The sequence below is a fragment of the Fopius arisanus genome, unplaced genomic scaffold (assembly GCF_000806365.1).
Source record: "Fopius arisanus strain USDA-PBARC FA_bdor unplaced genomic scaffold, ASM80636v1 scaffold00030, whole genome shotgun sequence".
In the NCBI taxonomy this organism is placed as follows: Eukaryota; Metazoa; Arthropoda; class Insecta; order Hymenoptera; family Braconidae; genus Fopius; species Fopius arisanus.
Window position 1 is genome coordinate 1,089,184 of NW_011887769.1, and position 23,424 is coordinate 1,112,607.

At 34.2% G+C, this 23,424-nt stretch overlaps 1 protein-coding gene across 1 annotated transcript in view; it reads left to right on the forward strand.

Moving 5' to 3' along the window:
- Positions 1-23,424, forward strand: part of LOC105265519 (uncharacterized) — a 50,564-nt gene that overhangs the window by 24,383 nt on the left and 2,757 nt on the right. The window contains exon 3 of the mRNA XM_011303051.1: positions 5,455-5,751. Within this exon, the coding sequence (XP_011301353.1) occupies positions 5,455-5,751 (297 nt within the window). The remainder of the gene's footprint in view (positions 1-5,454; positions 5,752-23,424) is intronic.

Sequence of the window (23,424 nt, forward strand, 5' to 3'; positions counted from 1 at the left end):
CCCCCCTTCCCCCCGCCCACATTAAATTACATTCATCTGTTTCCATTATCAATGGTTTACTACATCTGGAACTTTATATCCACTATTCTACTGCTTCAAATATTGCATGATTTAAATACCCCAAAAACAGCTGAAATTTTCCATCTACCAATCAATCCTCTCACGGCTGCCCATTCAATTGAAATTAATTAAATCTCAATGTACAAACATTCCCCTGTCCGAATATTCTCAATCGTGAATGATTCATCAATTAAATTTCACGAGAATATTGTGTAAATTCACCAACGTGCACGGAGTACTATTCATTTTTCATAATTAATTTAGGCAATTAGTCACTAATTCGTTAAATTTCATTGTTTCTACGGTGAATATTTAATTGTTAATAAATGATTTATGACTCAATTAACTGTGAATATGCACTTGTTGCATTATTCTGGGATACTCAATAATTAAATTTTAATTTTGAAATATTATCCTTGATATTCCGGCTTAAATTCAATAATTTTACATGTAACAATTTTTTTCGAAAGGATCAAATTGATGGAATTTTATTTGGTAAATGCAATGATTTTCAACAAGACTTATAATTTTAAATCATCATTCGGCGGCCTGAGAAACAGCGTCGATGGAATCACTTTGGAATGGAATCACAATTTAAATAAAAGCATGTGAAAAGTACGAGACTAATCACGTAATCGTGGGCTAAAGAATAATTTCAATCATTTTTATCTATGGTAAAAAAATAAAATAAGGTCAAGTAAATTTTATTTCAAGCCTTATGGTAGAAGATACTATATTTTCCCCGGAAGATTTACGGTACGGTCATGTTTTTTCTTTTGAACTCGTAAAACTTGCAGAGTTTTAAGTAAAAAGTACGTCAAAGAATGTAAAGATTACTCAATTTCACGGAAAATTTTGTGTAATTACAACTGCACTCTTCACAGTTGCAAGTTTCCACTTATTAAATTATGATTCCAACAAAGGTAAATTACGATTGATGTCGTAAATTACGAATTTTTATCTCATAGACTGCAAGTATTAAATCTTCTAATACGAAGTTGCAAAATCGTAATTAACGATAGAAATTTACAAAATCGTAATTTTCATTTTTTTAACTCGTAATTAACGTTTTCAAAGTCATAATTTATTTTTTAAATCGCATATTATAGAGTCAACGTCTTTCATCTGTAGAATTTCAATGAACGAAAAATGAAAATTACCTGACGAATTGGTAAGTTGAAAAGATTTATATTTCAACTGAAATAATAGATCGTAGTATTTGCATACAATGAGCAAAGAAACTTTCCAAAGAGGCATTGAAACACGAGATGCTGTCACCCAGGTCTCATAAAAGCTCCAAAAGAATCCCCTAAAAGGACAGCGATTCTAATTAACTCTCAAGGGAATTTACCTCGAGGCAAAATAATTAACTTGCGCGATAAAGTCCGCGACGATTTCACCGATTTGACACCGGATTCCAGAATTCCACGCGAATATCCATATTTATTTTATATGCCATACCGAAAAAAAAAGGTCATACGAAACTGATGAAAGTTTCGTGTCTTCTTGCGGAAGGATTACACAGGAATAAAATTTTTTTTTCATTAAAAAATGAGAAGTAGAAACGGAGACATGAACTCTCCGGTGTACGTCCGGCTGTGCGCCAACGAATTCGCATAATCGTCTACCGCATAATTTTGCAAATTTATCGCGCTTCAAAGGACTCACCTGAATTTTTGTCCCCATCGTTTCCATCTTTTCCCCTTTATTTTTTTTTTTCACTCATTTCTACGCTTTGTGAAAAACCCCTTGATGCATGAAATTGTCACTGATATAAATTCATCGCTCCACATCCACGGGAGTTCAAAGTCTCTCATTAATCCCATTAATTAATTCGGGAATGCATACCTTTGTGCGCAATTAAAGAAAGTAATTTAATTACTATTATATGGGCATATACAGAAAATGTGTTTTTTTTTTGGTCGAGAAAATTTATTTCTAATTCTGTTTTAATATTCTATTTTTTAGTCTCAAAACTTCTTTTTTCAAACAAATTTTTAATTTCCCGTTAATTTTCGGTGTAATGATATGAACTTGTTACACAAATTCCGAAATTTTTCATAAAAATCCCCATAAAATATTATCAATAATGACGACAAATTTTTTGTTACGCTCAATTTAGGGATAAAAAATTCTGAGATCCTATTTATTGAAGTAAAAAAATTTTAATGAAGTTTCAGCGAGTCGAAATATCTCGAAAATGCTAAAGACGGATTCATTAAACAGTACACTCGTCATATGTTAATGATGAAGGCGGGAGATTTGAATACTGTACATGCAGCGCGCATTTCAGTCTCGTTCCAACTTATGGTACAGCAGTAAAATAATAATCCATCAACAGACTCTGAATATTTAATGAAAATATGGCAACTTAGTACAAAATCCACCCGAAATTCCAAAGAAAATCAATAGGAAATCCATACGAAATTAGCATTTTCCACCCCCATAAAAATTGAAAAATTAAATTAGAATTCTTTCCAATAGTGGAATTTTGAAAAATTCAAAAAAAAACCAAAGATGAAAAAGTAATCGAACAGCAAACCCAGACACCATTTCAGAATACATTCATGTGAATATCCGTTCCATGAAAAATTTCTGAATAAATAATGTGCATTAAAAAACAAAAAATCCACCAGACTGAGATGTTTACACCCGAAGAATTGCTCAATCCTCCAAGATTCTACGAGAGGAAAAAAATAAAAAGAAAAAAGAAGTTGAGAAAGGCCAACCAAAACAGTGAGACAACACGAGTTTTCCAACTTGTTTTCCCCCGTAAAGAGATTCCACAAGACCAGGTAGATCTCGATGTATGCCAACGCCTCGTATCCTCGTACAATGTTGAAAATCAAGTTGCATTGGAATTCCCGGAGGTATTCCGACACTCATATAAACCCGCAACGACTGGAAAAGAGCCACAATCCCATCTCGCTCCAAAACTTTCAAATTCACCTCCTCAATAGCAACTCGATTCCACATACCACAACGTTTCCACGCATTCTTTCCCCCCGAATATGGAGATAAATGATCTTCCTGATATAAAAAATACCCGTGTTTACATTTCCCCACACTTTCATCAGTCCCTATCGCTATATTGAGAAAAATTTCCATGATAAAATCAACTATATATGGAAATTGCCAAAAAATTCACAGTTATGACCGCCAAAATTTTATCGTTCTCAAATAACACTCAAATTCCAAGTAATTTCGTCATTGAAAATATATGAAAATACCATAATAACAATGCTAAACAAACAATATACTAAAAAGGTCTGAATATGATATCATTTTTGTGTTGCAAATTTAGATTTTTAAAATTAATTTATTATATTTTATATTATTTTTTTATTCGCCCCCAGTATTTCTGTGATGCACTGAGAAATAAAATTATTTCAGTGAAAAAAGTTAAAATTCATTTGTAATTTTTCATCATTGCAATTAAATACATAACTTAATTGAAATTCTAAAGTAATGACTGTGAATATGAAAACTTGGCATATAGAAAATCCCTACTATTGTGAGAATGGGCAAATTTGTTATTCCATAAACCTCATTATTCTTTTATACGGAGTTTTAACGATTACCCCGTTTATCATCATAATAGCATTAAATATGAGAACGGTGAGTGCAGATGGGCGTAGCACTTGCAAGTTTATAACTATCCGTTAATAATAAAAATATTATCCTGTGGCTACAATGTTGAGTTGTGATTTGAATTGTGATTTATTGATCAATAAATAAATAAGAATTAAATGAATTAATCCCTTCAAGACAAAATTAGAATTTTTTTTTGTTTCAAAGCCGCTTCTACCAGCCAATGTTACAACCATCGCACCTAATTTTTTTTTTCATTCCTCCCTAATTTACTTTGCTTGTCTTCCAAATACTATAGGCATTTATTATTTTATATATTCCCCATCGTGGTATTTTATCCCATTTAATTGATTTTCATACATCCTGCTCCAGATATTTAGTCAACCCCCTCAAATTACCAGTCAATACAAAAAATTTCGTATTAACTTAATTAATTCAGCTTAACAGAAAAATTCTTTGTAGGACTTCCATGGATCACCTAAACTTCCCTGGGCGAAGAGAAAATAAAAAAAAAAAAAAAGAAAATTCGGATGAAATGCCGTGCAAAGCTCGGCGAAAGAATTTCCCAGAAAATTCCAAAACCCTCACGTAATTCCCCGTGAATCATTCAATGCGTTGGTAAAATTTTTTTATATCATTGTAATTTAACCTATTCTTCATTCTCCAAGTGTAGTTTTAACGATAAATTCACCTCATCCTCATTTGATTGATTAGACAGTATACTTGAGAGCAACAACGTCCGTAAACACTGTACTCAACGTCGCATCGACCAACAATAATGGACATTGACGTACTGCGACGTTAACAGCCCTCGAGCGATCCTCAACGTCTAACGCAATCGCCGCAAACTCACTCCTCCAACGTGTCGAAAACGATCGACACGAGAGGATGCATCATTTCCCCCAATACCTTCACCCATGTGTACTAAACTCCAATACAACCACTGACCAACATCCCCGTATGTCATACACTTTCCGCACCTCATAAATGTGAATATTCAACCTAATCCCATCCATTTTTCACCAGAAGATCTCCAGAGAGACGGCCACCATTCGTCCATGACAATGTATTCTTCATTGTTTACATATTATTTATTTTTTCACACCATGTCCATGATTAACGATTACATTCAATAATATCAAAATCTGTTGAAAATCTTGCATTTATCCGGATTAAAAACAATTTTGCCTACAGAAATTTTTCTGGAACAACAATGCAAAGAGTTCAATATATTGAGAGAAAAAATAGAGGTCCCAGATATTTTCCTGTGTTGTGTCAATTTTTTTAGTTAGAAGAAGTTTTTCAGTAACAAAAATAGTTGCAAAATTATTGAACGTCAAAGTAAAGTTAACTACAAATTCATGTCTGTGCATTACTGAATGAGAATCCAGGAGGGAAGCGTTGAACCGTTAATTCGATTTTGACGAGTGGCCAATTTTCAATGAGCATCTCGAAATCCAAGGGAGCTAGTGAAATTATTGTAATGACCTTTTTTGTCGAGCTAATTACAAGTTAAAAAAAAGGTTATTTCAAGAAATTCACTATCTGTTATAGTTTCAGAGATATCACCGAGAAAGTTAGTGACTTATTACGGTTCACCGCTGCTGGATTGTTCCGGGAAAATGTTTGTCCCGGGACACCTAGATCGCATTCTTATTCTAGATATTCACTGGAATAAAAATTATGAAAAAAATATATAAGAATGATGAGGAAGTGAGAAAATGTAAATGGACATATGCAGGCGATGAGAAAATACATGTCAATTCGACGCAAGAATGACCCGTCAATCTTGTCATCTTCTAGGCATAAATCAAGAGGCAGACGCAGTTCAGACCCTGCTTGCTAGGTACCTAAGACGTCGTCTCCAAGCTACTCAGCTGTCAACACCTCCACCCCCCTCCGTTCTATTCTCGTCAAATCACCATCGTGCTAATGTTCGTCAAGCAACAAGACGACAGAACGATTTACCCTCGACCTTAGAAGAGACTGAGGTGAGGGATAAGAAGGAGTATCAAAGGGAGGAATTTGATGATGATAGTGATGATCTCCAAGGGATCGAGGACAGCGACAGGGGAAGAACGAGGATTGATTTGCTAGCTGGTAATTCCAGGAAATTTTCCATTTATCAACAGAGATTCATTCATTCTGAATAATTATTTTAAAGACCTGAACTTATCAAGATAACGACTACTGGAGGTGGTCATTCAATTTAAAAATTTCATGAAACCGTGAAATTCCAAGAGATTTCGTTATTGAAAATTTTCCATTGGCCATGAACGGAGTGAATATCAAATTTCCTTTCATTATTCTAATAAAAATTCATTGACTTTACTAAAGGTTATAAAGACAGGCTAATTTACCTTTCTGATTTCACGGGTATTCACCCCTGATGCTGCCATAAATATAAATGTGATATAAAAAAATGGAGAATCTACGATTGAATTAAACTTTCGACTGATTTACCACATATCGATTTAGGGATTTACGAATAATTTTCAACAACATTTTTCAAACTCCCCTTTTTTTGATCCCTTTTAATTCCTCGCTTTTTTTTTTTCACGAAAATAGCCTGTTAGCGAACGAGAGCCTCCAAATATCCGGGTAAAACTTTACCTGGACGTTATCGTAAATCCCCGTTGTGGGTACGTGATATCGAACTTGAACTTTTAATCGAGCTTTTGCGGATGCCGAATGATATTACAAAACGTAAATGTTGAGTCTACACGTTTTTCGAATAAAAATACCCGATAACAATCGTCGAATTTCGAAATTGAATCAACTCGCAATAGCATTTGTATCGATGAAAATAACAGAAAATAACGAGAATAAGAGAAAAAATGAAAATAGATAAATGAGAGAACGTGATTGGTGTCATGAATTCGTTATACAATTTGGTATGCAAAAATACTGCTGATCGGAAAAAAACAGCCGGCAGACAGAATGCCATGAGTGAAAAATTCGTATACCAGAGGCAGTTGTAAACTATTTGGAATGGGGGAAGAGAAATAAAAAAAAAAAAGGACAAATTCGAAATAGCAAGACCAAAAGTTCGGTAAAGATTTGTCTTGGAGGGTACTCAAGTTGCTGCACGAGTTCAAACAGGACTCTGACAAAGTTCGATAGAGCAAATATTTTCCCGACAAACGAGACCTTTGAATAAACTTCGGATACTACCACACTTACTCGGGGCAATTTCAACAATTTCTATTTTACCACCAATGTGTTCCCTCTTGATGGCCCGCTTAACGATTAATATTACAGCGGATGTTCGATAAGAACAGGAAAACAAATTCATCTCTACCCTGAAATTTCCACTACAGCGAAAATTCATCGAGTCCACTGAATTTTCTAATGAAATCATAATAATCGCGTGAATATTTCTTTGCAAAAGTGAGAGTTCTTCTGTTCAAACTTCAAACCCATATTTTAAACAAATAAATAAAATGATTAAAGAATGCCGAATAGTTCGAGTGACACCATGACTCCAAGAGTGGGCCCCAATTTTCCCGTGTTTTTCGCAAAATTTTATAAATTTTTTAGAAGTTTGGAAAAAAAACGGGAAATTATTGCACAACCATGAAATTTTGAAAATAAATGAATGTTTACGGAAAGTTACATCCTTAAAGCTACAGTTTCTCCTTACTACAACAATAACGTATATACTTGAATTAAATATAAAACACTTAATTAAAGCATCCACTTTTCCCGCGATCACCAAAAAACCCTCTCCCCGAAATTCCAATTTTTCCCCAACGCCCTATAGAAATCCCCGTATTTCATTGCATGTCCACCATCCCCGAGCATGTCTATCCGAATTTTCAATCCCTACCGAGCTGCCTCCACCCGACATGCAAAACCAAAAAAAGACCTAAAAAAATAATAAAAACAAAAAAAAAAGTAAATAAATAAAAAGTACAAATCTCGCTGTTCCAAACCCCTGGCGTACGAGTAAAATGCAAAATAACCTGCACTAACCGTCTGACCCAGTCCTTCCCCATAAACCAATCCCCAGCATTTGCAAACTCAATTGAGAATAGTCCCCTGGACTTAATTACGCTTCTTGTGCAAATAGAGCAAGTACTGGTAGTACTAAGGAGTACTGCATCATGCATCCCAGTGCCACAACGTGACTGTTGTCGATGCAGTGGGAAATCCAACCGAGACGACAATTAGCCTTGACGACTTACTTTGGCATACCAATATCTCTTGCCCCCCCCCCTCCCCCCTCCCCCTTACCACCCTCCCCCTGGTTATCGTTATGTACTAGTATGTTGTCACATGAGAAGCCTCAAATCCCCGAGTCATTCGGTATGATGCACTTTGCAAAGTAAATCAGGCACTTGCGCTGGCGCACACAAACCACCACCACCATTCCACCTCCTCAAACCCCATCCCTCCTTTCCCCACCACTTAATGAATCCAAGGGGGAAGTAATTAATCCCGATATCATCCTGACGGGACAATTAAAATTAGCCCGGTCCGTTATCATCCACCACGTGAATTAATTGTTCAACGCCTTCCCACCCACCCATCATCCAAACGTATATCATGTTATTGTGATATTATATATGTAATATTGTTCATCGTCGTTATTGAATTTAATACCGAGTTTCCTCAATCATTTGTTGAAATGAATGAATTCAGTCCACACGTTTTATAGAATGGAACTAATGAATCGTAACTCTCGAAGGTGGCCTTTGGCTACTGCTTCCATACACGGTGAAATAATGTTCGGTTGATTATATTTACATTGATAATTGGATTTTTATCGGAATTCAATGTTTAATTGTCGATAAATTTGCGGATGTCTGTTGCTCGATACACCGTGCAATGCTCATCACATTGCATTTTCATTTTTTGATGAGAGTGGAAATAAATGGATTCATTAGAGCTCAAAAACTTTGCGTAATGAAAATCACATTTTTTTTTTTTGCAATATTGGAATAATTTAATGAATATTTGATTGGTTCAATTATCGGTGTTTTAAAATGGGGATGAGTATGCTCATTGTGAAAATTAGGTGAAAACATTAGATAGTGAATCCATCAAAGGTCCATTAATACCGAAAGAGGATGAAGTGGGGTACGAATAATTTTCTCAACGTGATTTCTCCATTCCTCGGATTTAATTATTAATTGGAAGGAAACTCTGCATGGAGTTGATAAGCCAACTCGTATGAATATTCTATTCATTAGAGCCTATGTTTTTTTCATTATTCTTCAGGTGAAATTCAGCATGAATAAGTTCATTCGTCTATAGATTAATTTGAGTTGAAAAATAAAGAGAATATTTTTTGTTTAATAAACAAAACGAAATGAAAACGCATAAAAATTCATAATATCCTTTTAAAAATACTCAGACTTAACGAAAATTTTCACCATTTATCGCCGCATAGTTCAGCTATTGATACCGATTTTTGCAAGAGAATAATAATTCATAAATATAAAAATATTGTTCAAAAGTGCAAATAACATTTTTATTAAATTTACTTTTTTGAAAATTCAATTTTATCAACTAAACTCAATATAATTATGTATGTAAAAGCATAAATTAATATATTCAATATATTAATGTAGATTTAATTATTTATTCATTTTTATTGTTTACTTCATTATATTTATAACCAAAATTCTCTAGCGTAAATCCAATAGATCCAACATTTTAACGATGAGAATAAACATTTTTGAAATCAGAGCATGTAGCGTAATTTGAGCAGAATATTTTTATCAATGGAAAATTTTCCTCGGTACGCATGTTGCATGCAACAACAACATTGCACCCTGGGGAATTGTCGCACGTAGGTACATCCCACACCATTCGATACTATTAGATAGCCCATTTCGTTGCAACATCTACTAATTGACTAATTAATAATCCCGAAAACTGATTCATTGCATAAAAAAGGACGGAGATTACTGAAGCATAAATATTCATATGAATTAAACTAAGATTTCGATTTAACGCCAAAAACAAAATTATTTATGCCAATTGAATTTATCAACATTGAAAAACAACCATTTTCACGTATCAATTGAATCTCGTTTGTTAAAGTTATTTGTTTGTCAGCGCAATAATAATTTAGTGACAAAAAAGTGAAGGGCAAAGGGCTCCAAATAGTCAACAATAAATGAATTTTCGAGCTGTATCTTTAATTCTGAAGAGAATAAAGAAATTTTCGTAGAAACCTTTTTTGTAGCTCTCATTTCACTCTACGAAAGATGTCCTTAGAAAATTTTCGATATCTCTCTTAGATTCATAGATTTTTTCAAAAACTCGAGGAAAGAGGTGGATTTCCCTTTTAAATCTTCACGCGACAAAGATCGAACGATTATTATTCATCTCGATATTTATCTGCCGTGACTACATCATCATCAAATCGTTATATCCTCGTTTAGTACTGTTCACCCATCGTTCTGTGCCTCGTAATTTTCATCAACACATCCAAAAACTCCTAGGAAGAACGACTCGGACACCTCATAAATCTATTGGCGTCAGGATAGTCTCTTCAATTTCACAGGAGCTCGTTCATCTTGCACCGACTTTCCTATTCCATTTTTTTTACTCTCTCCTATTCCATTCTCCTCAGAGATTGCCCAGTCCCAGATTTATCGATATATCAAAAGTTGTCTCTTATCAACCTCAAACTAGAAATAATCCCCCGCCGGCAATCCCGAAAAAGTTCAAGGTAAATACCACCATGAACTATTGCCCCGTAATTACGTCAATCATTCAGACACTCGAAAATCTCAGCATCAACTTCACCACCACCTCGAGACGAATTTCGTTAATTCAAATGAGAAATTCGCTGACGGAGACGTCCTAGTTTCATCAAAATTATACCCTATTTCGGAGCTCAGTCGGCAGGATACGTTTCGTAACCGATAATTTGGGCTCTTTCGAGAATATCGCCATTTCAAGATCCTGTTCCTACTCCACATTATGAAAAATTCATTTTTTAAATTGCCCCAAAGAATAGTAATCCAGTAGCCTAGTTGCAATGTAAGTATTTTCTCAGAAAGTCTCAGTGAAAATTGCATAACCTTCAGGTAAAAATTTTTGACAATTACCACTCAGATTTTCTGGTGAAAATTCCGGAACTTTACCTGCACTGTGACTACCTATTAAGTAATTTTTCAGTAAATTTCGTCATTTGTTTCATTTCTTTCAAATTCATCGAGAGACAATAATCATTATAAATCATTATAAATCATTATTATTCATTTAATATAATGGAAATTCTAGAATTACATATAGTCTCGTAAGATCGGAATTATAATAATTAGTGTCTGTTTACCGGGCAGTAATATTTGAAAAGATGAGTTAATGAGGGAAATTCCATCATCGGAAATTCATCATTAACATCATCGAGACTCATGCAAAAATCGATTTTCTCATTATATATTAATAATATTTGCTTACACGTAATTTTCAGATAAATTACCGAAAATTTTTGCTAGCCAGAAAAGTAACGGAAAAACGTCTATCAATATTAACGAAATAATTTAATGGAAATATCGCGTTTCCATTGATTTTTCAAAAATATTAATTTTCCAAAAATCTAACTTTTCATTGGGTAATTCCTCAAAGTTCTCATTGAAGTAGAAAAGTATTCCAAGATTTTTCAAGAAAATTTGAAATAGTTTGTAAGAAATCATAATTTCCGTTATCCTATAGCGAGGAAATTAATCAATTGATTCAGACTCGCCCAATCACCTGTGGAATTCGAATCATATGTTTACACGTTTGATGACCTAGATCAGCCTAGAGGAACTAAAGACACAACCGGTATCTATGAAGATAGAATATGCTGCGTTGTCATCAAGAGGCGATTACGAGGGAATTCTCTAATTCATTATCAAAAATGTGTAGCCATAAGTCGAAATTTAGGAATTTTTAACAAAGAATCGAAAATTCGAAAACGAAATTCCATAAGATTGCACAAAAATGACAATTATTCGCACGATTTTAATTGCACGTTATAGGGATTTTACCCAGACCTCTTGGCGAAAATTCCTAAACTGCCACTTTACTTAATGGATAACAATTTTGAATTTTAAACGTCATTACAAAACTAAACATCAAACCCAATTCCTAGCCAATTAGGAATTCCCTTAAATAAGAAGTTTCGCTTTAATTTGTCAGTTTTTTCTTAATTTTCATTGCCATGTGGCACTCCCGTATTTTCCAATACCCAAATAGAGATAAATTTCGTGTAGATTTGTAGTTGAAAATAAAAATTTCAGTTACTTCAAGGGTAACTTCTAAACAGTGAACCATTTCCGTAATTAATCAATCACTTCTATTCTCATGCGTTCAACTACGTGATTAGCGGAATGACTAATTGAAAAAATCAACGATGAACATTCATCGAATGTTATAACCCCACAAACAAGTTGCCAATCGATAAATCACGGACGCACGTGTCCACATAGAAATATCAAATGTCAACGGGTGCATTCTATAATTCTCAATCTTCCCATTTTTCCTCTCACGTCATCTCGGAATCCGGGATGTACATAATTATGTTTATGTACGCGTATAGAAATTCTTTATAAAAATTACACTGCTAGTACTGGAAAAATTACGATTTATCGTCTATTGAAACTTCCAATGCTCTTTCGAAAAAATTTCTCCGATTTTTTTTTTTTTATAAAATTCAGTAACGAACTGATAAATTTTTACAAACGAAACTCAACATTTTTTTAAATTAACAATTCATCTCGAATAATTTTTCATAGTTAATTCAATCTCTAACAAAAAAAAGTCTTCTAATATTTCCTCATCAATAATTGCAAATTGCAAAATTAACTTGTCAAATTCTATGCAAAACATTTTTTTTATGCAACGAAGAAATTTATTTTATATCAATTCACCATCTGGTAATTAATTTCATTAAAATGAAAATTAATTAATAATGAAAAAGTTTCTTTCGACTGAAATGAATAATTTCTCCACTAAAAACCTGTGAAATATTTAGAGGATGCGAGTAGAATTCCTGGAGATTTACGTGATTACTTTCTTGGCAAATAAAATATCCGGTGCGGACACTACAATTATTCCATAACTCACATCGCACTCCTTTTTCCGTACTAGCACTACAATTTTTTTTAAACAATTTCTCTCCGTTTATAAATACGCATTTCTCGTGCATTCTACAAAGTTCTCCACCGAGTGAATATTCATTCCAATCGGAGTGCATCGGAGCGAATAAATTCGAGAAGAGAGCACCGAGATATAACTTCTTTGCACTTACGCTGTCTCCCCATGAAAACTGTGATACTAGTGAATATACCTGCCTCATGTGTCGAAAGTCGAGTAGATTTATCGCCCTCTGACAATATGATTTCTTCCACTCCACCATCTTTACTTTTATTTTTTTCACTTTATCTCGCGCACTCCTGCAAAACTTGAAACTGTTTTCCTATCCAAGTTGAAATAGGGGTGCACAATATAGTCACCCAAGAGTCAATAAAATCTTTCCCTAACAAAAAAGTAAAAAATTCTGTTTTATCAGCTAATATGCATTTAGAAATATTCAGAACCTGTTCCTCATACATTGATACAAAGAATTTGCGATTTGCATTAAATAATTCTATCGTTCCCCACAGAGTCTATCACATTTTCAATTCCCTGCAAATCTTCGCTCAGAAAAATCGATGTGCCCATCCTCCAAATATAATTTTAATGGAATTTTTCATTATACACTATCTTTTTATTATAATGTCAGAGAAAAAATATTACGGGAAAAAGCGATAGAATTGTCCGACACCCACCAATTTGCATCAATAACCAGTGAATTATTCTAAAGCCTAATCATAAAAAATGATGCGGTTTTATCATTCAACACACATTCATTAACTCTCGAGAACCTGTTTCTTGCGTACCACTTAAGGAATTGGGATATTCAAGATGAGATGAAAAGTTGTCCATTATTTCTAACAAAAAATGGTAAATTATCATTCTGCCATTGCAAATCTATTGAAAATGAATAAGCGCCTTCTCATAAAAATTTCTTCAAATTTCAGTCCCAGAATCATCTGAATTTTCAATTAAATGAATTTTAATTCAACTTCAATGAAAAATGGTCACTAAATTCCTCATTTATTTTGAAAACTTATGAAAACTAGGTTTTTCATATTAAATAATAATTGATTTTTCAATGGAAGCTTGAATTCTCTTACTAATCATGAAAATTCATCAAATACGATTGATTTTTCAATAGAAGAAAAATTCCTGAAAATTGATAATCAGAATATTCAACTTTTTTGTTATTAATAATTTAACAATTTAACTTTTTTAACTGAAGTTTCAACTGTGATTTTGAAACAGTATAATCGATAATTTCCTATCACCCATAGAAAGACGGATTTCTTATTTTCCACAAAGATCGTTTGCCCGTATCCGAATAGAAATTTTCGAAAAAAATTCGAGTACAGCAGAAGACCTTCATTAATATCCAGTGATTTCTCCTCAACTTTCCGACATCTTTAAAATCCCGTGATTCACCTGCATCCCAATTCACCGCCTGATTTCCACTTGAACCAACACCAAATAAAAAATCCCCAATAAAAAAAAAACTCATCCATTTCCCTGAATAATCAAATTCCCCCATCAGAGGAGAAAAAAAGCCCAAATTCCATAATTTTTCTCGAGATTCTGGAATGCAGAATTAAAAAAAAAAACAACCTCAAATTTATATTTCTCCTCTCTGAGTGGGAGTGAATCCCCTTTCTCTCCGTCTACCTGTGCAATCCTATTTTTACGAGGAGACACATTAAAAAAAAAATCCCTAAACCCCAAGATTTGCGAAACAATGGATTTGAATCTATAATATTAAGGTCCATCCTGGATCGTTGTCGTGGAATCATGGGGCAACTGGTGTTTGAAGGTCGTCCAGTACGAAATACTCGATTGAAAAGCGAATGAAGTGGCCAGTCTGTACTCAGTCGAACGTCGCCTTTACCATAGAAGGTTGTGTACGTGGAACCCTCCACCTTGTCTCAAGGTGGACGCGTGTGTATCCCATTTTTTCGCTCTTCCTCCCCCTTTTTAAAAATAAATTTAAAAAAAAAAAGCCGATTTACCATTCGAGAATGTGCGACAGAACCATTCACCCGCGAAAATTAAAAATAAACCCCCGAAGTGATATTTAAAAATTCCCACCCCCTGGCCACTTCTACCCCATCAATTCCCTCGAATTCAATAAAAAAAGCAAACGCGATAAACGAAGACAAAAAACAATGAGAAACCAAATATGTTTTCTGATAATCATGGAATTGGTGCTGTTGACATTATCGATACCAGGTCGTCTCAGCGGTAAGTCAATTATTTATTCCTAGCTAATCATTGCACTTGAGAACTTCAATTAGCCTCCCCCACATAATCCAATGCCACTGTACCATAATTTACTCCAAGTAGTGTTTAAAGATTAAGCCGTGCCTTAATGTATTCATTCCTAGTCACACCCGATATCAATTTAATGACACAAGAAACACGTGCGCACTCATGTGTGCACTTGCATTGTTATAACTCGACACAACTTGTACATCATTTTTATAATAATTGAATTCAGCAAAATCACGGAATTGTTCTATTTATCCACTGCGCAGTGCAGTGCACTGTTGTTTTTTTTTTCGAGTGCTTATGATCGTGTCGTGCCTGTACCGACAAGGAGAGAAATTTTTCTAGAAATATTCTAGTCCAGCACTAGAAAAACAGGTGCAAAATGATGGACAAAAAAAAATAATCGCACTGATACACAAATATTTCCCGATATTTATGTCAAAAATTTGCATAACACCCAAATGACAATGACGATTATTTAAAATTATTACAATTATTATTGAATGTTCTTTTAAAATACTCGAATAGTTACAAGACTTGTTGTATTATATACGAAAACTCTATGTGAGTTTACCGACATGTTTAATTTTTCTTGTAACACCAAAATTTATTATGAAAATTCCAAGAAATTTTCTCAAATTTTACTAGATGGAGAAATTTTCGAAACCTTTCAAAACCATTTTACTGCACTAGCACAATAAATTTTCTGTCATTTTTTTGCGAACCAAAATCAAAAGCCACAGGCCCGAGGAAAAAAAGAAAAGACAGATATCCTCAAAGGAATCCTCTCTCAAAGACCGAAGAGAAAATTTAATTTATGATTTTCCACGTCTCATTGTATTTATCCTGATCCATTCTCATAATTCCAATAATATCTCCACTGTTGGAGATTCTCTCGAGTGTCTCATTCAGTCGAATGCCTTTCTATTACTACTAGAAAGGCATCCAGATTGTCTGAAGGACTGCATGATTTTACCAACATTATACAACATTATACGCCAGTTCAATTAACCAACATTTCGCAATAAATTCCCTCTCAGAAAAATTAACACTTCATTCTCTTCTTTCATTTAATTCATCAATTCTAAACCGAAAAATCGACTGCTCTATCATTGCTCTAAAAAAACGAGTCATCTGATTAGATTGAGAAATTCCGTTGTACCTCCCAAATAATGAAATCATTGTTTGAAATTGAATAATTTCGATAATTCCTTTTCCATTTCTCGTGACCCCGATGCCCCATCAGACTTTCTCCCGGATAAATAGACCACATTCACTATGTACTCATTAGAATTTCTTTCCCCCAGATCCCAACCTATCCTAATTACTCATCATACCGATACCCATTACCAGATCGATTTCTTTTAATGATAAATTCCGATAAATCACATGATATTTCCTTCAAAATCCAATATCTTCTTCGATAACATTGAAATCTACATAAAAAAAGTTTCTCCCATCTCCTTCCGCTCCCCCCAAAAATATTAATTATTTATTCTTCATTTAATATCTCTAATAATTTTTTCCTCAGTGCAAAAACTGATAATAAAACAATAAAAAAAGATTTTGAATATTTATTTATCCCCATAAAAATGATAAATTTATTTCACTTAAAAATCTAGATGTACTTGGTAGAATGGAATTATTGCAAAAGAATTTTTTTTTCTCAGTGCAGAACAAATGCACTCATTACTATTTATCCCCACATTTCAAGATATTTTAATTAGACGTCACATCGATATTCAGTGCCGGATAAATTACTCTTTGCTTGTCATCGACAGAGAAGAGGATGAGCTCTTTTGTATCTCAGCTCTCAAAACCCGGAGGGTATCACTCACATCTTCATTCACCCACTCTGTTAACCATATCCACGTAGACAAGACTTTTCTTTTGTAGTATCAACGGAAAAAGCCATTCACTTTTATCCATCACTTACGGTTTTTGTCGTCTCTTTATCAGACCAGCGTGATTAATAATGAAAATTGATTAGAGATTTTTTTTTTTAAATTCCATCCTAAAGTAGAACACATCGTTTGACGGAGAGAAATTTTTTTTATACTCACTGAAAAATCATTAATCTCAAATAAATGGATTTCATCAGATCCAAATTAATTCAGATATTCAAACATTTCATTGAGTCATTAATCTGAAAAACTACTGATTTTGGAAGGAAATATCTGAAAGGTCATTCCCATTTTGTTTTCCGGAAAAATTTCAATCGTATTCACGAAAAAAATTTCCCATTAATTCCCAATACTTTTACTCGGATACCAGAATTTTTTATTTCCATTAGAATTTGGAGGCCCATCCGACAAAACGCATTCGATAAATAAAATCTATAAATCTCTTTCATTTTATGAAAGTACATAATTAATACATTATCTTCAGTAAATAAAATTGAATAAAAATGTCTTGATTCAATTTTGCAAAAGTTATATAAGTACATATAATTAAAAAATGTATATAAATATAAATTCATATATTAATACTCATATTTCATATTATACTTCCTTCAATTTTGTAAATATATAACTTTTTTTTATAAAAAAAAATCATTTTCATAAACTAATCTATGCGGTTAAAAGCGGTGACACTTCTCGTCACGCCTGATTTTTTTTCGACGGGGAATTCCCCATTCACTAAAAAAAAAGAATAAATTTCACTCCGTGTCGAAAGCTGACAAAAACAAACTTCCGAGTTGACATTCATAAAATGCCGACATTTCGCTGATTAAACCCACATTAACGAGCCTCATAAACCACAGTCGAGTGAAATTTGTCGATTTCTACCAAAAAAAAAAGCCCCTAAAATTCCTCCAACACCAAACGATAAAACAATTCCGGCGTAAAAATGACGCAATTGAAAAAAAAACCATCAATGGTCTGAAATGGACTTGAACGGTTTCACCCCAGATTTTCCCAACGAAAATAAACATCGGATGTAATTGTACAATTGGAAGATACTAAAAAGATAATTCCACCGATAAAGAACGATTCGACCGCATTCAATTGTTCTTTAATTGGCCCGTTGGATTTTTATTTTCCCACTTGGTCTCACCAACGGTGAAGGAGATTTTTTTTTTTAAAGTGAGACCCTCTCTTTCCCGTGCCCCAGAGACCCAGGGGACCGCATCGATCACACCGACTGCATTGTCCTCGTTACCTCGTGCAACAAATCTCCGCAGCATTGGCTACACCCTCAAATCCAAACGTTACAACCACCAAAACCCCCAACACATACCCAACAAGAAGCCAACAACACCAGTCACAACAAAATTCTCTGTTTTCCCAGTGAATTTCCATCCACACTGTAATACCTTGTAGACAACAATGACTCCCACAATTAAATTTAACGTCAACATTTGGGAATTTGTACGAGTCCATTGGGTCGTTTAGTACCATTCACCTCTCAACCGAGAACGGAAATACCATGCTAAACAACATGGAGACAGTGTTCTCATTTTCCCAAGTGACAAGTGTACCGGTTCCTCGATTTAAAAAAATTATAAATATCTAGCCAAGTGGTGAAGTCAGATAAGTTCTATTTTTATTGACTATCGATTGACCCGAACTACTTTTAACTTTATGATCAAATGTCAAGGCATATTTTTTCCCGAAAATTTAATCAGCTATTAAGAATTATCTAGTGGTCCTCTAGTCCTTTTCCTTTTAATTGTTATTAAAGAAACATGGAAAATTCCAATTGTCTGGCTGAGTAATTTCATAAATCTATTTCATGATTGGAATTTAACATTAACAGCGAAGTTGTAGAGTAAGTTCCAGTTTTTTTGAATACCAATTGATCTAACAAAACTACTGACTTTAAGACAGGATATTTCTTTTAAAACCTCTAATCTGTACCCCATGAATTGATAATTAAGGAGAATGTTAACCTTGCATCGTTTACTACTCAAAATATTTAATGAATAGAAATGGAAATAATGTATAATCAATTGAAAAAAAATAACAGAAAAAAATAACACCTGTTGAAAATTGTTTCATTCTCAATTTCAAACATTTGTCCGTGTCTAAACAAATATAAAAAGATAAATCAGTAAAGTATCCGATAATCACTCGATTGAGAAAGTATCAACTGGAATTCTCCAATAATTAAAACAATGCAAATATACGATTACAAAACGTCAAGATTATTCTGATCAAATATTTCTCTCCCCGAAATTTCGAGATTTCAGTTGTTCCCAAGATGCGTTTATCTTTCAAAAATAACTACAGTAGACTCCCGTTAATAGTCGCGTGCATGGGGCTGTAGGAGAAGCGATTTCCGAGAATGGGGAACAATATGCAACCACCCCCACCACGCGCTCGCTACGCGCGTAATAATATATTCCGTCACTAGGAGTCGTTAGGAGTTTTTCTGCACAGAGAGAAAAATTCTTTAAAAATTACGTGCCTGTTCCATAACCAGCCAGTCAAAACAGTATTCAGTAAAAATTACGGAACAGTTACGCATTTTTTCACTGAACGTTCTGTATTTTCTCGTGAACGTTTTGGACTTTTTGCGACAAGTCCACTGAAAAAGTGCGTAACTATTCGGAAATTTTGACTGAATATTGTTTTAACTGGCAGGTTACGGAACAGTCACGTAATTTTTAAAGAATTTTTCTCTCGGTGTGGCGATTGTGATGCAAACACAATCATCAGAATAGTATATTATGCATCAAGGGCGAAAAGTCAATATTTTCCCGCCCAAGGTGCCCATCCAATTTATTAAGATGTCTGCGAAGAAAACTTTGTGTCTTGCTGTCTGAAGAGAAGTACGAAAGTGAATACTTTCCGCCCTAGGGTTGTGTCCGAGCGGTGTATTAACCGTCATATCTCCTAAAAAGGGTTTTCAGACTCTGAAAGAAGATCGGGAAACCTAAACAGCCCATCCTACACCTTACAGAAGTCTCGTCGGGGGTGGTCCTAGACATTTACCGAATCAATATATGACGGATAGTATTGACAAAAGCAATAACGCGAAATAATCCATGGAAAAATGGGTGAATGGCAAATTTGAAGACTAAAAAAATTGGCGTACGAGATGACGTTTTGGTACCTTGAGCATACACTCGACTAAGCAGAATGGCAAATGCTGCATGCCACCTGCAGTGTACCGACAAAGTGTTTACGCAGCATCAGAGAGAACGCTTGGGGTTTTTCGAAGTACTGGAAATGGGAGAAAAGGCACACATGTTCCAGCAGTTGGAAACACTAAACGCGAAAAATACCAGAAACGGTAAAAATTGTTGAATCCATCCAAAAAACATTCAATTTCCCGAGGCATGTAATTGTTCAAAAATCCGATTTCTATTTTTCCATGATATTCTTTTTTTAACAGAACGAAAACACCGACAGAGATTTATTGATTTCAATTCAGCGTACTATAACTGGAATTTCTCGATTTGATGAATATTAATACTCCTCGTTAAAATTAAAAGAAAAAAAAAACATTCAACCATATCTATTGTTTTCATTCAAAACATTTTAAAAAACGAACCAATTTACTTGTGAAAATTGCGACTTGCTTTTAGAATCAACAGTGCATATTATTTATTTGTGAAAGGAAAATATTTAAAAAAATGTAGGTGCTGCAAATTTTTATTTGCATAGCCCTGAAAATCTGTGAATTGTTTTTTTCCGCGTCTCAGACAGAAGACAAATATAAATTCAATGTTTTTCAACACATCTGCACGGAAAGTTCGCACTTTGCGCCCTGATAGACGGGGGGAAAGTGAGTACTTCCCGTCCTCGGCCAGAAAGCTGCTGCCAAGGTGAGAAAATCCACCCCAGGGCGAAAAGTATTCACTTTCCTTCCGCTTTTCAGACAGAAAAAACTAGGAAACTTCCTTTGAAGGCATATCAAAAAGTAGCATATGCGCCTTGGGCGGTAAAAAACTGACTTTCCGCCCTTGATGCACAAAATACTATTCTCAGCGTAAAACCACAATTAACCGTTTCCATAGCAGCAAATGAGAAGACCATAAAATTCACAAATCGAGAAAGAAAATGAGAATGATAATAAACGCAGGTATATTCGGTGTGCTAATACAAAACGGATCACCTACACGTTACGGGCGCAATTCCAAATTTCACCCGGGGCTTTTCTCAATCCACGATATGAACATACAAGTCCAAGTTGGCGAGTACCTAAAGGGGTAAGCTTAAAATTGTTGCCAGGAGCTATTGGAAAGGAGTGTGCGTCATGTTAACTGGTCTCACCAATGCAACGACACGTTATTGTACACCCGTGCATTTCACCTCCCACCAAATTTGTAGAGAACACCCGTCGGTATTACCACGTCTACTTAAAATATCCAGCCACTAGTTATACCATGGATGAAAGGAGAAGTCTGGCTTCGACTGCTAACAGTGTGAAGGATAGGATTAAGCTTTGATTGTCGTATCAGTATGCATTACACACGTTGCATTTACCTCTGTACGTTACCGCTCACTTTTATAAGAAAAATTTGCTACATCGCCATCCCTTCCTTTTCATCGATATGAGTTACGATTAAAATGTACTTAACCGATAAAAATGGTACTATAACTCGACGCACAGGCATTCATTTATCGTATCAGTAATAATTCACCCTTACGCTCAGTTATCGTGTAGAATATTACTTCTGAGAAAATTCTAAAGAAATTCTTTTTTTTTTCCGGTAATTATTCGTTTTTTTTTAGGTAATACCGCGAATTAATTTGGCTTCACAAAAATTCTAGTGGCAGTAGATTAAATAAAAAATCAAATTATTATTGCTTTAATCATCATTCAATCATTGCTTTAATAATTTATAATATTCCAAATAAATTGACAACTCTACTTTTAAACAATAATGATTTTCAGGAAAACGAGGAGTCATGACTCAATATTAATACAAGTGGACTGTCGATAATTTCTTGAAATTTCAGTCACAAAATTATATTAAATTTCAATTATATGAGTTTGAATTGTAATTCAATTTGAAATGGTTACTAAATTTTTCATTTACACTCAAAATTCGGGAAAAGTATGAACTGGAATTTTACACATTTTCTTGGTTTTTTAGCGCCAGATAAATCTGATGACTGATATTTACCCGAATATTCAATAATGGTAAAGAGTAGTACAAAAATTTCAGGTGTAATTTTCCAAAAGTGCGGAGGAAATTGAATGAATCATTAAAGTATTGATTAATGAGGAAATTCATGTTACTTGCTATATTGATAATTCAATTCTATCGCGATCTAGCTATAAATATTAGCAATAAAAAAATCAAATGCTATCCAGATAAAATTTTTCATTGTTTCAAGTAAATCACCACGGGAGAATCTAGCGCTACAATTCCTCCCCCCAACTACCCCCCGTGTACAATTCTCCAATTAATCATCGACTCAATTAAAAAATAACCGACAAAAACAGCAAGGCGGAACACAATAAAGAAAATTGCACAAGCAATCATTTCAATTTTCCAACAATTTGTCTTATCCCTTGAGGTCTACCAGACTGGGCCATGTGTTTCGATAAAACAAATGGACTTGACAATCAAGTGAACTTGAGGATGAAACGAGAAGTTTTACAGACGAGCAGACCCAAGGCCATTCACCAGAATTTCATTTAGATGCGATTCAGAGTAGATTGGCTATTCTAATGGTATTTTCGCGTCTGATTTACTCCAATTGAAATTGAGAGATATCTATGCCCTACGAATTCAATCGAAGTAAACAATCGAGACCTCAAACACAGGAATTAATTAATCTCCCAGCAACAGAATATAAATACGACACGTATAATGAATTTATAGAACTGAACAGAACTCCAACTGAACTGAAAAAATGTCAAATGCCTTTTCCAGAAATAAAAATTATATTCATTGTGAATTATCCGCTTCCCCTGATTGGCCGCTGAAAGAACCCGAGAAATTCAATAAAAAACGTTTCCTATACACCGAGAATAATCTTGTGAGACCAGAATCTTTCCCCTTATATACCTCTGTGAAATAGTCCCAAAGCAACAGCTTTTAACGTAAGTTTGTACCTTCAACACGTTCGTTGTACCGCGACTGAAACTTTTTCATTAAAAAGAAAAGAAAAGAAAAAAAAATAGTGAGGAAGGGAAAAAAGTTGGTCGTAAACTGGCGCTTCCAAAGCTTGTCGCTTGAAAAGCAGTTGGTGAAATTAAATTAGCGAAATAGTCGTTTCCAAAGTCTCTACCATAGGCCGAATACAACAAATGATTAAAGTACAAATTAGATGGCTCTTCCAACGAACTGAGTTGTAGTTGAAATGCATTTTTTATATTCAATTCATCTAATGGCCTGTGACGAGAATAAAAAGTTTCTCTATGACATTTGAAAGAATTGAAAAATCTTCATTATCTCCCAGGATAATTGTAATGAGTTCTTAAGTGCTTTATGCCAATTACAAATGATTGCACAATTATTTCGATATT